Genomic DNA, 12,580 nt, shown 5'->3' on the forward strand with positions numbered 1-12,580 from the left:
ATTATAGCCGATGTGGAACTTATATACAAATATATATTCTTTTAACAAATAAATATGTATTATATCATACCCTCGCAGTCGAAGCGCGAGGTTGACAGACACTTAGACTGGTCCAAAAATCATTAAAGAGAACTCTGATGAGGCCTTTGGTGGAGATATCAACAATCTGGTGTTGGGAAGGAACGTGAAGAACGCGGACTTGACCACGAGCGACCTTCTCCCAAACAAAGTTGAAATTCTGGTATTCATATCTCATATGTCCTAAGAGATGTTGAGAGATTGATCTCTGAGCAACATGCAATGGTAGGATAAGCATTATTTAAAACAACTAGTAGAAGACTCGTGCGTCCTCACGGGTAATTTAAATCTTAAGGTGAATAATTTATTACAAATGCAATATTTTGTTTGATTAAAAAAAGGTATTGTGGTGATAGTGTCCCGTGAAAATAGCGAGTTTATGTTAATTATAAATATTTATAATATTTTGTTGATGATATTAAAATAGGTATTGTGGTGATTAGGTCCCGTGAAAACTTCTTAGATGAATAGTTTTCAATTTTAATTGGTATATAATTTATTTAAATGCAATTATATAATTAATAACAAATATCACTAATAACTATAAATATTTATAAATATTTAGTTGTTTAAAATTATAAAAAAATGTATTGTGGTGATAGTGACTCGTGCGTTCGCACGGGTAAGACCGTTCTTAACACTATGTCAAATTTGTCTTTTCGCAGCACCCCTACGAAAGCGCTTTTAGGAAAAAGCGCTGGTATAGGTTTCGCTAAAAGCAAAATTAAAAAACACGCAAAAAAAGCGCTCTTATAGGGGGTTACGAAAGCGCTTTCAAAAAGCGCTGGTAAAGGGACGGGTACGAAAGCGCTTTTCAAAAGCGCTCTTATAGGTGGGTTATGAAAGCGCTTTCAAAAGCGCTGCTACAGGGGGTTGGGTACAAGAGCGCTTATACCCTAAAAAGCGCTGGTATAGCCATGTGTACTAAGGCGCTTTTCAAAATCACTTTCATAGATGTTTTAAAATTAAAATTTCTGAAAACAAAATTAGACAGAACGCGCGTTTGCCCCTCACAAATCCCTAATTCCCTCTTTCTCTCATAGAACCCAGAATTCTGTCGTCGGAGAAGAAGACCAAGACCGTGAGCCACTGGAGAAAACCCACCGTCTTCGTTGCCACCATTCCAAATCAGAAAACCGTGAGCCACCGGAGAAGAAGACTCAATATATCGTTTGGTTCTGTTGTTGTGGAAGAAGATTCACCATCTCAGCCACGTTAGAGGTATGTTTCTTAAGGATTCTAGTTGTTATTACTGTTGTTGTGGTTCTGTTGTCTTTGTTGTGGTTCTGTTGTAGTTCAGTGTTGTTGTCAGTACTCCAGTAGTTTTGTTGAAAGATTGCAATGTGCACTCACAAGTTGTTTGTGAAAATGCCTCAACAACTTTATACATGTTATAAATTTGATTATATAACAAGGAATCATGTTATTTTTTAATGAACATTGAGGAAATTAGACATGTTTATGATTTAGTACAAATGACTTGTCATGCCTCAACAGCTTATTTTGAAAAATTGTACTTTTATTTCTCTATGATCAATGCATTGAGCTCTTGGTAAACAGCTCTATCATTAGTTTGAATACATATAATATGATATTATGCTATAGCCTATAAGAAACTGAACAATCTATAAAACTAGACCAATGTTTTGCACAATTCGTACTAATATTTGCAATACTTGCCACTGTAAAACCAATGAAACAATTCACAACCAGCCCTTTTAATCTTAACAGCCTTCTTGCATGTGTAAGAGACAAAGAACCATGGACACTTCAAAGTAGTTGCTGCACTATTGTTCAAGTCTATAGTTTAAAATCTAAAATCTAAAAGAATATTCATTTGAATAACTCTTGTAGTGTTAGCTCTTGATGAAATGCATTAACAAATTTTGAAGTGCACCCTTACATATCTAAAAGCTTCAAGTTATGAATTTTAAAAATTGACAATCAACATCTTATTTAATAGAAGTCTACCATCTCTACCTTGTTCCTAAATTTATGATTAATTTATGCCATATGTTTCTATATTTTATTTGAGTCTTAAGGAAAAAATTTCAGACTTCTCAATGGACAGCTTGTTCCCAAATTTATGATTAACTTTATTTGTTGTTTCTTTTATTTAAGTTCTTGATTCTTGAGTAATGTTATGCTAGCTGCATGACTTATTCTATGTGGTTAATTAAGTGGATAGCTTGTATAAGTTCAAGACTAGTTTTCGGAATTGATAGGATGTGGAAATAATTAACCATGCATTACTTACTTAAAAAATTTAATTAGATTTTGCTTGCAAACATTAACCGAAACAAAATTTCGAAAAAGTTTTGAGAAAAGAACTTTCAAACTCAAACTTCCATTTTTCATTTATATCTTATAATAGTATATGTTTTTGTGAAATTTTCCACAAACATATACACTAATTAAGTTCAACACAACTCAACACAACTAGTAATTTTTGACATATTTCTTTGTCTTCTGCAGGTTCTTTCGTAGATACAGGTTCATTGGCTCTTATATAGCTCCTCTGTTGAAAGGTGAGTTATTATTGATATCTTGTATTTGCTTTGTATTTGTTTTAACAGTTTACCTTGTAAAAATATTTTTCATATAATAGTGATGCTTAATCGATTATAATGCTTTTTCAATCGATTATACATATAAATTTATTTTTGTTGGATTGAAATTTAAAAGGAAAGTTAGTATTTCAAATTTCTTTCAATCGATTTTGTCTTTCTCAAATTACTGGTATTATGATGAATTTGTCTGAAATTGTGTGATTATATATGTTGCGTTTTATTACTCCGGGTTCATTCCGTTTATACTTTGCGTTTTGACAGAAACGCATTATACTGACATTATGATGTCTTATAATATGATCACATGCACCTACTTTTTGTAACCACTTGATTTTAATATTTTGTTTAATGGTAAACTACAAACATAAACTATAGTCATGTTATCTACTTTCAAAGAAGAAATGAAAGAGGCTCAAGAGCTTTGCTCATTATTCCGACATGTGGAATATTCTTGATGTCAATTTCGTTAATCGTTAAGTGATGAACTTACTAACTTTGTGAATTCGCTATAGGGGTTACTTGTGAAGAGTGAAAGTTTGATCGTTTTTGTTTAGCTTAATTAAGACATGGATAAGACATGGATGAATTCAAACCGATTGTCGAAAGAGTACGAGAAAGGGGTACGGGAATTCGTTAAGTTTGCGGTTGCGCACTCCAAAGATCCGATTCGAATGGCGTGTCCTTGCATGGGTTGCTGTTATGGGGGTAAGGTTGACGAGAATCAGTTGGCATTGCATTTACTACGGTTTGGAATTGATAGAAGTTATACAGTTTGGAGTTTGCATGGTGAGAAAAGTAACGGGAATGTTGAGTCGATGTGTAATACGAAGTATGCTTCAAATGACGATTGCACAGACAAGTACGATTATGATCGAGTCGAAGTTTGGAATCAGTTGACCTTATAAGGTGAACAGTATATTAGTAACGCAATAGAAGAAGTAGAAATCTGTGATGAATATTTGCATATGAACCACAAATCAATAGTGAAGAGTGTTTTCATATGAGGCTTGGTTGTTGCTGATATATAATTGTTATTATAAAATCACTAATAAATGTAAATATTTATAAATAAATATATAGTAAATCACCAACATGATAAATCCAGTATGTATAATAACTATAAATATTTAAACATTTTGTTGATTAAAATAAAAAAGGTATTGGGATGATAGTGACCCGTTAAAACAAAAAATTTCAATGACTTGGATTAGGCCTATATGATAAAAATAATATATCATTCTTTTATTGATGCTATTAGAACCTAAGCTCCTCAAGGGAAGTTTGTTGAGTTGTCTTGCATGAAAGCTTTATGTCCCACTTTTAAAACACATGAACCTCACAATTTTCATGGAATTTGCAGGGTCTTTTTCTATCAGTTTTGCAGCAAGATTCAGAAATTAATATAGCCGTGAGACTTAAATGAATTTTTGTATATCACGTTTTAGCAAATTATGCTTGAACTATTACATTTAAGTTACGACATGTCATGAACATTATACAGATTCAAAAGTCAAAGACTTTAATATATTGAATAAAAAACTTTAATAAGAAATTGGCCATTATAATAAGCAAGTAAAAGTATAATCAGTGAGTTGTTTTGAATAATTTGTCTTTAGCATAAACAATCTTATAAACTTCATATTTTATTTTGATTCGAATATCTCTGACAAAGAAAGATACTTAAATTTCTAAACTGAAATAAATTTAAATTAATTATTTATCCAATAGTTTTTATTACTTGTTCAACTGTTAAACATATTGCTGAAATATATTGGAGTCCATAATGTGACATGCATTGTCAAGTAATATTATTATAACCGAGGCGGAATGAAGAAACCCGTGGAACAAGCATAATTTAATTCATTTATTTCTTCCTATATGGCAAATAGCTTCAAATGAAAATAAAAAAGAATATGTCTTAGCCTACTACTATGAAACCAAAACTATATATGAGAAGGGGGAGAGAATGAGAAGTGTGGGAAATGGAAAAGTTTTTGGATTTTGAAAGGTTGGAGGCAAAATTCCAATAGTTAATAAGTATATTAAGAAATAATGAAAAGGAATATGAAAAGAGAGTCTCATTTGGAAGAATGGAGATATGTGATTAGTGGGAATAAAACTTTGATTTACCAAATTACAATAAAAGGGCTTTTGTAAGGGTAATTTATTTTTTCATTAAGGGTAATTTTGGGTGTTTGGTGGTATGTTTTATTATTAGTTAGGTAGTTGATATTTGAAAGTAACTAAACACGCAGAATTGTTAACCTAGTTCGGTGAACAACAACACCTACTCTGGGGGCTACCAAGCCAGGAAGGAAATCCACTATTAGTACTATCAATTCGAAGCTAAACAACCTCCGATTTACAACTTCTCACTTAATCCCTATCCAATGCAACTTCTACCTAGAAACCTCCTAGATATGGGAAATCTATCTCACTTCCAATTACCGCAGTGATATCTCATAATAACAATCACAACTTACTGATATTGACGGCTCTTTACCTCAATCTTCAATTACAAGCGATACTAGATTAAGAACCTCTTAATCAAGAATAATACTTGATCTTGCTTAAAATCTTCAATCAAGAACAATAGCTTGAGATTTAAGCAAAACACACTTTGAACTATGTATCAACGATACCTAAGTGATATACAAACATTCAATAATTAAAAGCTTGTGAATGAATGACAGAACTTACAACAACATAAAAAATAATCCTATTTTTCTATCAATAACGATATTAGAGAGGCTCACAATTAACACACAAACCCTAACCTATTACACCGTAAGTTCTACTCTTCAATTATGTTTGTTGTCTTCTATTTAAAGCACACATTTAGTCTGGATTTGGGCTTCAAAATGCATCAAGGAGGCTGCTAAAAATCTGATAAAGCTTCCCCATAAAAATAGGTCTTCAATCTTTAGTTTCCCAAATATTCTCAATATTTAGAAACTAAGGATACATCTTCAAAACAGGTAAAATATTTTATCCTTAAATTACGCACCACATTGGATTGCATAATATTCCCAAAATATTTTGTATCTATAACAAACTAAACAGACTCCAAAGCCCAATTGTACACAGACACGATGTCGTATGATCCTGCATAGGACATCTCACTCGACATGTTTCTCCATATGTGTTTGAAAAGAAATCAAACATATATAATTCTCCGCCCAGCTAAGAACACACATACACCAGAGATTTCACACAATCAGAGACATTAGCAGAAATGTTAGTCAGTGGAATCTGCAACCAAATATGTCTTCAATCTAGAGTTTCCTAAAATGTCTCAACATTCCTAAAATGTATCAACATTTAGAAAACAAAATAAACAAAAAAAGTCTCTGATTCATCAGTCTTGGACGCCACATAGGATCTATTAATATTCATAAAATATTCAATAATCTGTAAGTAAACAATTGCATCCAAACTGTAAATTGTGACATACCATATGTCCTATACTTCTGGTTAGGACATCGCATTCGACATGTTGAGTCTGCAACATGAAACATCTCTTTCAACATGTTGCTGCCAAATTAATTTTACCAAAATTCATGTCAATCATAATTTCATAGAAATAACAAAAGTGAATGTCCATTTCAATGTGTTTTGTACGCTGATGTTGGATTGGCTTGTTAGATAGGTAGATCGCACTAATATTGTCATAGTATACGAGAGCGTCCTATGAAATAGGAAAATGAATCAAACCATATTGTAAGGTGTCTTGAACGTAACGTGGGAGCCATTTCAGTGCAAGATGAGCTCAGTGCAGGGAGCTTGCATGTGAAGACACACCTACTGGATAACATGAGAGATGTCATGACGAGTAAATATAAGATACTACAAAACACCGACAAGACTCTGATATAATGTAGGATCATCATATAGAGTACCGACAGAGGTACTGAGCTTCTATTTGGTGTCAATTGAAGTAGCGGATGGTTTGCATGAGGTCATGCTTACTTGAGCAATAATGTGATTGGCGTAGATACTTTGACTAAGAAACATTGCTTTTGCATGTTTGGCAGATCATGGTAGTAGCAACTCCACGGTACGACTCAAAAAGACCAGAAACTAATTGAAGAACTAAATAGTGATTTCTAACAGGTGCTCCAACGTTTTTAATTGATAATAAAGTTGCTTGAGACGTTGGCAATAGGCATAGACACTAGGAAAATCCTCCATGCGGGTGGATGAGAAGTCCTACTAAAGAGCAACGACACGTGAGTGAGTTTTTGTTGTCCTAAAAAATGTAAGCTAAACCCTACCAAACAGCCATGACGGTGGATCCCTTTTCCAAAATAGTGGTAAGATGATCGAGAGAGATGGTGGAATAAATCCATTTGAGCACTGGGGAATCAAGGTTTGTCCATATTTCAAAATCATCATCAGTAGAGGCAGGTTTGTCTGCTCCTGGTTGCAAAATAATGTGCATGAACTTCAAACAGCTCACCCCATATGGTGTAGTGATATTTTTCTTAATAATATGGTTTGAAAAAATTTGTTTTTTAAATTCATTCAATAATTAATATATTAATCTATATATTGTCTAGATACAATACTTCTTCAATGAATATGAAAAACAACTTTGACAAAAATTGCACTCTAGACAAAATGGTGTCCGGAAATGGTTGGCAAAAGTAAGTGATTACCTTTTGAACAAAGTGAAGCATGTAGTGTTATTTATGTCGTTTGTTGCATTAATCTCGATAGTTAAAATATGGTATATATGAAGAAAAAAGCCAATGTTTTTGTATATGAAGAAAAGAAAAGAAACTTTGAGAACTTGGTAAATCACCGTGGATTAAAAACTCTAAGGATTTTATGTGAGACAAAGTTAACAATGACAACATTAGAAAACGTCTTCGGTTTTCTTCAAAGTTTTCTTCTCCCAACCCTTAAGAAAAGCAGATGTTGGCACATTCAAATGCACAACACTTAGGTTTAACAACACATCAAGTGTTGCTCATGTCACTGCAGGATGAATAATATATCTGATATATAGAGCAGAGAAAGAAATATATACCGCCAATTATAAAATTTCCACATCAAAATTATAAGTAAACTATCGAGATCCGTTTCTCGCATTTAAACGTTCAAAAAAATTATATAGCGAAATAGAGTTTTAACTACTACGAAGAAGAACGACACTCTTCCATTTCTTCCTCAACTATGAAGGAAGGTGAGAGGTCGCTGTGTTGTAAAAGAATGTTGTTATAAACAGGATATTAAGTATCCGATTCAAGTTGGTCTAAAATTTGTTTCAGCCTAATGACTAAAGTAATATAGTAGCCTCCAATGTAAATCATCTGCCATGTCAACCTGAAAATACAGACGTAAAATATCCAAATTAAATGAACTCTGAATTGATGAAGACTAATAGTAATTATATACACGATATGATAGTACTCGAAAAGATAGTTATGAATGAAGATGGTCGAGAAACCGCTTACGAGTTGGATCCCATGAAAATTGATTCCAGCTAATACCTGAGAAAGTAGGCTGCAAACAACTGATAGATTAGTTTCTCCTTTGAAGCAAACCAAATGTAAATTTTAACTAAATTTTCAAAGTATATTTTATAAAGACAGACGAATAACAATCATATTCTTTGTACGCACCGCAGTTTCAGGAGGTTTTGAAGATTGTTCTCCCCTTGTAACTTGATGATTATGTACATCAACATGCTGAAAAGGCTCCTTTGGTACGATGGGTTGGGGTTGAGATGATAAATGTAAATCAATTGAGGGTAAATGTAGGGGTTGAGATGATAAATGTAAATCAATCGAGGGTAAATGTAAATCACTCGAGGATGTCAGAGTATCAGATTTAGCACCTCCATCAAGCATTGGGCTTAGTGCATTAGCAAAATTAAAACAATCAGTTATAACACCCTCAGTCAACTCTTCATCCCACTCTGCGGGAGACTCCAATTCACCACATTTCTCATTTGCCTCTACTTGTTCCAACAGATCTGAAACTGAGTCATCAGCTAATGAGCAATCGGTTTCGCCAAAGATCGCGGCCAGCCATGAAGGTGCGTCCATTGGTGGATGAACTACATCAGAGTGATTTACATCAGAGTGAATTACATCATATGCTCTCCAGTTCTGACCAGAAGATTGCCCTGAATTCACTTCATTGTCAGATTGTTTTTGATCACTTTGCCCACTGTTACTCGGATCCTCAGAAGACCTATTGGAACCCAAATTTACATTCTCTTCCAATTTTTGTTCCTTCTCATTACCGTCCACCACTTTATCCAAAGACGGTTTTTCATTCAAATTCTCATTAAAGACGGTTGAAGGTAGTGCAGGTTGCACGTTAGTAGCATCATGACAAGAAACTTCACATTTGGGAGACTCTTCCCTTCTTTCAAAATGACCACTTTGGCCATCACTGATATTCCCATCCCCTTGTGTAGTCAAACCAGGAGATGGAGTGTACCCGCTATTGCTGATATTCCCATCCCCTTGTGTAGTCAAACCAGGAGACGGAGTGTACCCACTGTTGCTCTTAACAGACTCGTCTTTACCATTAGATTGGGTACAAATATTAGTGATATTCCCATCCCCTTGTATAGTCAAACCAGCAGACGGAGTTAGCCCACCATTGCTCTTAACAGATTCATCTTTACCATTGGATTGGGTACAAATATTCCCATCCCCTTGTATAGTCAAACCAGGAGACGGAGTGTGCCCACCATTGCTCTTAACGGATTCTTTGTCATTAGTTTGGGTACGAATATCAGCAACTTTTTCATCCCCAATCAGCTTGACAATTTGGTTGTTAGCACAAACTTCCCTTCTTGTTGCAATGTTAAGACCATCCTGACTATTTTCTTTATTTTCCAATGAAACACTGCCCCCCAAAGACTGTTGTTCATGGTTGAGTGGCAATGATACATTTTGGGAAAACTTCCAATTCAGTGCATCCGTCAACAATATAGATTTCTCTTGTTTTTCATTCCATATCCTGAGATTTGGAGGTAAATATCCAGTTCCTTTCCACTTGCGCAGCATCGACATACTAAAAGGACCGTGAACCTTCCCAGTTGGATCCTGATAATGCCAAAGTGCCTGTTCCATCTCTGAAGAGTGAAGTAAGAATAAAATGTCTTTTGGAACACTAGACTCTGCTAATCTCAAATCTCCCGCATTAGTGTCACCATGGATTGCCATTTTATTAGGAGTGATTTGGTTCCTTAATACATATTTATTCTCATTTAGCTCATCGGTAGTGGACAAGTCTTGTACATTGCGTCCAACACTAGACGATCCACTGTCCCCAATATTTCCCTTAGCTTTCTTGTTTATTGGACTATTTGAATTTATTATACAGGAATTCTCGGAACCATAACCGTTGTCAACTTTGCGAGTTCCTAACAAATTTTGGGGAGGTTGAACCATGCAACTTACATGAACAGCACCTTGCCATGGACTTTTAGCGCGAAGGACCTCATCGAAATTCAGAGATAGTTTTCCTTTCAAGTACATCCAATACACCTTGAAAAGATACTCCCAGCTGGTTTTGTCATCAAAATCCACTTCGCACTAAAAAAGTAGCACAAGGACATAAAAAGATAAAAGTTAGACCATTAAGCATTCATCTATCATTAACATTTAGTGCCACACTATCCCCCCACCTCCCTTCTCTCCCTAACATTCAGGATAATGGAAGAGGGAGGGAAAATTAGTACTAATCTGCATTAATAAGAAAGTTCATCAAGCCATTCATTACCTTAATTCCCCGGGCACTGTTTTCAATCAGTACTATAGTCCTCATGCATGTTCCACACAAACCTTTGTTTCCTCTAACACTAACAAAATCAACTTCTTTTTTTGTACAACCCTTGCACAAGGAATATGTACAAGTATAGCACATGTAGTGGCAAGATTTTCCACAATCATTACATTGATGCCAACCTGAGCAGTTCAAAAATAAAGTTTAGTTAATGCCGCTAAACACTCGATAAAAAAAAATTCTGCAAGAAAGGAAGTGAAGCACTAATTAGCAAAGGTAATAATCTCGAGATTCCAGTGCAAGAGAGAAAATAAATTAATGGCATTAGGAAATATCGAATTGATTCTGCATAATCTAAGAATCTATCCACGCGTTTCTCGCAAAAAACACTAATAAGCCATGCATAAGAATCTATTCTATAGAACACAATCTACAATCTATGCAAGGGATCTAATGTCACCAGCACATTCATCATTTTTCTTCTAAATTAATGCACCCTCGACAGCCATGTAATCATTTGATCAACCCTAATTTTTCATTCAGGTTTTGTGAACCTATACATGTAATCAATCAATCAATCAACCCTACTTTTCATTACGTGTTTTAGTACTCACCGGGATCAACATACTTGACAGGTACACCAGACATGAAAAGAGCAGAAACATTGAAAAGCAAACTTTAAGAACAAGGAAGAGATAAATAGGGCTGGCTACACCACCCAACTACAATCACAATTCCTTGATCCTCAACAGTTTACATAAACAACAAAACAGTGAATACCAAAAGAGGGGAAACCAAGCCCCCACCCCTCAAATACACAAGCAAAAGGAAAATTTTGAACAATTTATCAATTCAGTTCAGCCACCAAGACAGAGACACAAAAGTTATAGTTTCAAAAAGAGAGAATTCATAAGTCATTTATAAATCAGATTTCAATGTCAGTAAAAACAATGATCAGATTTCAAACTCAAAAAATATGATCAGATTCATGCTCATTAAAAACAATGATCAGATTCATACTTAGTAAAAACAATGATCAGCTTTCATTTCAAGTGATAAAACAATCCAATACCATTGAACATTCAAAATAAAATTTCTCTTATATCATTTAGACAAACAAACATTATAACATTATCCCACTTATAAATATACTTCAATTGGAACACATTAACAACCATGCAAATGGCTACATTAAACTGCATTTTCATGATAGACCGGAAATTGAACAAATCTACATACCACAGCTCCATCTCTCGGTAGCACGAAAAAACTCCTCACCCCGCTTCACGCATGCGGGATGATAGGCCTTAGGACAACCCCTGAAACAATCAAGACAAACAAATATATTAAAACCAAGTATATAGCTGAATTTGCTTTAAGAAAATCAAGATTGCGACACGAACTCACCTATGATCACAGAGAACAAGCGAACCACCGTCAAAGCAAATAAAACAAACATCCTCTTCATCCTTCACCTGCTTCTTAGGAGGCTGTGTCGTTCTCGGAATAGAGCCTCTAGGCGGACGACCACGCTTCCTTTTCACAGCTGTCTCAACTGTCACCGTCACATCAGCCTCACTGTTGACAACGTTGACTCCGATCATTTGAGAATTCTCACAAACCCTAACATCTCCCGTCACCGGCTGCGAAATCGGTTGCACCTGCTGTTCGTCCGTCATGCTCTCTCTCCGAATCGAAAGTATCAAACTCACAAAAACAAAATTCAACACAACTCACGAAAACGAGTTGAATTGAATTGAATTGCGAAAGCAAAACCCTAATAATTAGGAATCGGCGATTTGATTTGATCTGATATGGTTAAGCAAGTAGTGGACACACAACACGGAAACTAAAATAAAATCGAAATTTGTGAATGGACTAAGTGCAGATGATGTAACAAAACATGTTGGTGTTACTCTTTTTATTTTTCTTTCTTACCTTATTTAATTTTCCACTTTTTTATCATACATAGTCAAAGTGTATAAGTATTTTATCTTTTTACCTTTTGTAACAAAAATATAATATTCTAATATCTTAACTGTTTGTAATAATGATGATGAATTTGCAAAAAAACAACGACAACAGTTGAATGAGTGGAGAAAGGCGAGGATTGAGCGTGTCCGAATCTGGGTCTCTCGAAATGCACGTGGTTAGTTGTCATCAGAGGAAAGATCACACCCTCA

The 12,580-nt window shown here is 34.7% G+C and overlaps 1 protein-coding gene across 1 annotated transcript; it reads right to left on the minus strand.

Moving 5' to 3' along the window:
• Positions 1-7,675: 7,675 nt before the first annotated feature.
• Positions 7,676-12,322, minus strand: LOC131652037 (zinc finger CCCH domain-containing protein 44-like). Its single transcript, XM_058921804.1, has 6 exons — positions 11,805-12,322; positions 11,637-11,716; positions 10,395-10,579; positions 8,276-10,207; positions 8,108-8,156; positions 7,676-7,976 (listed from the first exon to the last, which is right to left on the minus strand). The coding sequence occupies exons 1-6, from the start codon at positions 12,074-12,076 to the stop codon at positions 7,972-7,974; spliced, it is 2,523 nt and encodes an 840-aa protein (XP_058777787.1). The 5' UTR covers positions 12,077-12,322; the 3' UTR covers positions 7,676-7,971.
• Positions 12,323-12,580: the final 258 nt, after the last annotated feature.

The sequence above is a fragment of the Vicia villosa genome, linkage group LG2, assembly GCF_029867415.1.
Source record: "Vicia villosa cultivar HV-30 ecotype Madison, WI linkage group LG2, Vvil1.0, whole genome shotgun sequence".
Lineage (NCBI taxonomy): Eukaryota > Viridiplantae > Streptophyta > Magnoliopsida > Fabales > Fabaceae > Vicia > Vicia villosa.